The following is a 2,987-nucleotide window of genomic DNA, read 5'->3' on the forward strand; positions in this document are numbered from 1 at the left end:
TCATATAAACAATTCTGAAAAAAGATTATAATCTAAAAATAAATATTATTACAAATATCTAAATATGATATATATTATTTTATTATTTATGTGTAAATACTATTTTATATGTTATATAAAATACATATATATTAAAGAAGCACATTTTAAACATAATTTGCTCCCATTTGAAAAAAATGCAGGAAGTTTATAAACAACAAAACATTTAAAATAAGAAAACAAGTTCGCAGAGTGAGTTGAAGATGAATGCCAGAGAACTTGGATCTCAGCTAAAGGACAGTATTCCAGCTACTGAACTTTCAGCAAGTGGAACTTTTGAAAGTCATGATCTTCTTCGAAAAGGTTTTTCTTATGTGAAAAATGAACTTTTGCCCAGTCATCCTCTTTAATTATTAGAAAAAAATTTCCAGCTCAACCAAGATAAAATGAACTTTTCCACACTGAGAAACATCCAGGGTCTATTTGCTCCATTAAAACTACAAATGGAATTCAAGGCAGTGCAGCAGGTTCAGCGTCTTCCATTTCTTCCAAGCTCAAACCTTTCATTGGATATTTTGAGGGGTAATGATGAGACTATTGGATTTGAAGATATTCTTAATGACCCATCACAAAATGAACTAATGGGAGAACCACATTTGGTGGTTGAATATAAGCTCGGTTTACTGTAATGCAGTGTGCTGTTCATGGAAATAGAGGGGCTGCATCTTGTTTATAGTCGTTTTTTACTATAATTTGACATGCACAACATTAAAAGTACTGACACATGAGAAAATATAAATAAATAATAAAATAAAATAAGAAAACAAAGATAAAAGGTGAGCTGACTGAGAGTCAAAAAAGAGTGAAAAGAGAAATGGATGAGCTAATGAAATAAAATAAGGAAACTAAAAATAATAAAGGGAAAATTATAATATAGATCAGCTTCACGTCCAAAAAATCACCACAAAATAGAAAACTGAATTACATTAGATTGGAACAAAGTTCTTCCAGAATATAGAAAAAGAAAAAAAAAAAAAGACAAATGATGAGGAATAAGATCAGAGGTATTGAGCTTAATGGATGATAATTATGATCCTGAAGAAGAGATTGAAGCAAATGAGAAATGAGTAGACACAAGCAGAGAATAGTTTAAAGATGTAGGAAAAGACCTGAGTCTTTAGATGAATCTGTAAGGACTGCTGATCTCTAGGTAAACGTGAAAAAGTGATTCCAGTTCTAAGAATCTCCCTCTTCTAAACTTGAAATGAAGATGATCAGAAGAAGCTGACGTTTCTAGAAGAGTTCTCAACCCTCAGTCCACCTCTCCCAAGCTGTGATTTAGGCACATCCTGAGAAACTATGACTCCCATATTTGAAGAGACGTGGTAGTAATGGAATACCATGGCCTTTTCCTCTCTGATTGGGAGGGTCTGAGGGAGATGGAGGAGAAAGTAACAGTGGCAACTGCAGACAGACTAGTGAAAAAACAAAGAGAAACTGCACCACCCAGAACAAGTTTAATGAGGTATATGTTACAGCACTTTTAAATGATTGAGCAAACTAAACTAAATCTTTAATTAGAGTGAAGTGACTTCTAACTGAATTACTGAAAAAGAAAACAAAAGCAAAGGGCTCAGTGTATTGGTCGTACTCACACCAGGAAATGTCAAATTTACATAAAAGTGCACAGAACACAAAACCCAACCTTCAGAATTTAAGTATGTAATGATAAGAAAGGAGTAATGGAGAATTCACTCACAGTATTTTAGAAGAAACAGTTGTAGACAGAATTACCCAAATGTAACATAGCAAGAAAAAATAAATGGCATCATGCAAATATATTAAATATGTAAACAAATAACACTCATGAAAATATATTAAAATAGTCCATTTAAAACTTGAAGACATAATGAAAAATTAAAAGAAAAATTCCTTCCAGTACTTTGTACTATAAAACTTAACAAAACAATGAATTCACTAAATTAAAGCTTAAAGAAGAAAAGATAGAGCAACAGAAGTGAGTATAAATTATGATTACAGAGAAAGGGTACAAATTGATCAAAGCGGCACCATAAAATAAATAATAAATAAATTACGAATAGAATGGTTAGGATAGAAATATAACTTATTCAACTAAACAAAGGATTTTCATAATCACATTAAATACAAAAGTAATATGCAGAGATGAGTTAGAAGGTAAGATCTGAGGACAATAATAATACAAAATAAAAAAAATGGTGATCTGAAGTTAGAAAATTCAACAAATGAAATACAAAAGATATCCAAATATATAATAAAAAGTTTTCCTGAAATGTTGGAAAATTTCATACAATGTCCAAAACTTAGATAATAGATGGGTCAATAGATAGAATTTTATGGAAAATAGCTAAAATATGATCATAATTTCAAATTTAGGAAAACTAAAATATGAAGAAATAATTCTATGAGACTCCTGATTGAAAAAAACAGATCTTTCAAGAGTAAGAAAATCAAGCTGTTCTCAAGATCGCCACAGCAATATTCAATAATATGAAACATTGGAACAATGTCCCCAAGTTTTGTAGAATAGAAAATATAACCTTTGGGAACGAAAATAATGGCCCCTCAATGATGTCCATGCCCTAATCCCCAGAAACTATGAATATTCTACCTTACATGGCAAAAAGGACTTTGTAGACAGGATTAAATTAAGGATTATGATATGGGGAGATTATTTTGGATTATCTGTGTGAGCAAGATCTAATCATGAGCCCTTAAAAATGAAAGAAGGCAAGAAGAATGAGTCAGAGAGATGCCAGCAGGAGAAGCATTTAATGCCCCATTGCCAATTCTGAGATGTTGGGGGAAATGTACAAAAAGTAGAGACAGGCCTCTAGGAGGTTAGTGGACCCCCAGCTGAGAGCCATCAAGGAAACCAGAAACCTTAGTCCTTTAGTCTTAGAGAACTAAATTCTGCCAACACCAGAATGAACAAGGAAATGAAAAATACAAACTTTCCTGTCAACATC

General features: G+C 32.0%; 1 protein-coding gene across 1 annotated transcript; it reads left to right on the plus strand.

Moving 5' to 3' along the window:
• Positions 1 to 228: 228 nt before the first annotated feature.
• On the plus strand, positions 229 to 1,006 carry LOC309971823 (proteasome maturation protein-like). Its single transcript, XM_082855217.1, is given in 2 exon segments — positions 229 to 386; positions 390 to 1,006. Coding segments are annotated over 2 exon segments (423 nt in total). The 5' UTR covers positions 229 to 242; the 3' UTR covers positions 669 to 1,006.
• Positions 1,007 to 2,987: the final 1,981 nt, after the last annotated feature.

Source organism: Leucopleurus acutus (genome assembly GCF_964270905.1).
Source record: "Leucopleurus acutus genome assembly, chromosome: 14".
Taxonomy (NCBI): Eukaryota; Metazoa; Chordata; class Mammalia; order Artiodactyla; family Delphinidae; genus Leucopleurus; species Leucopleurus acutus.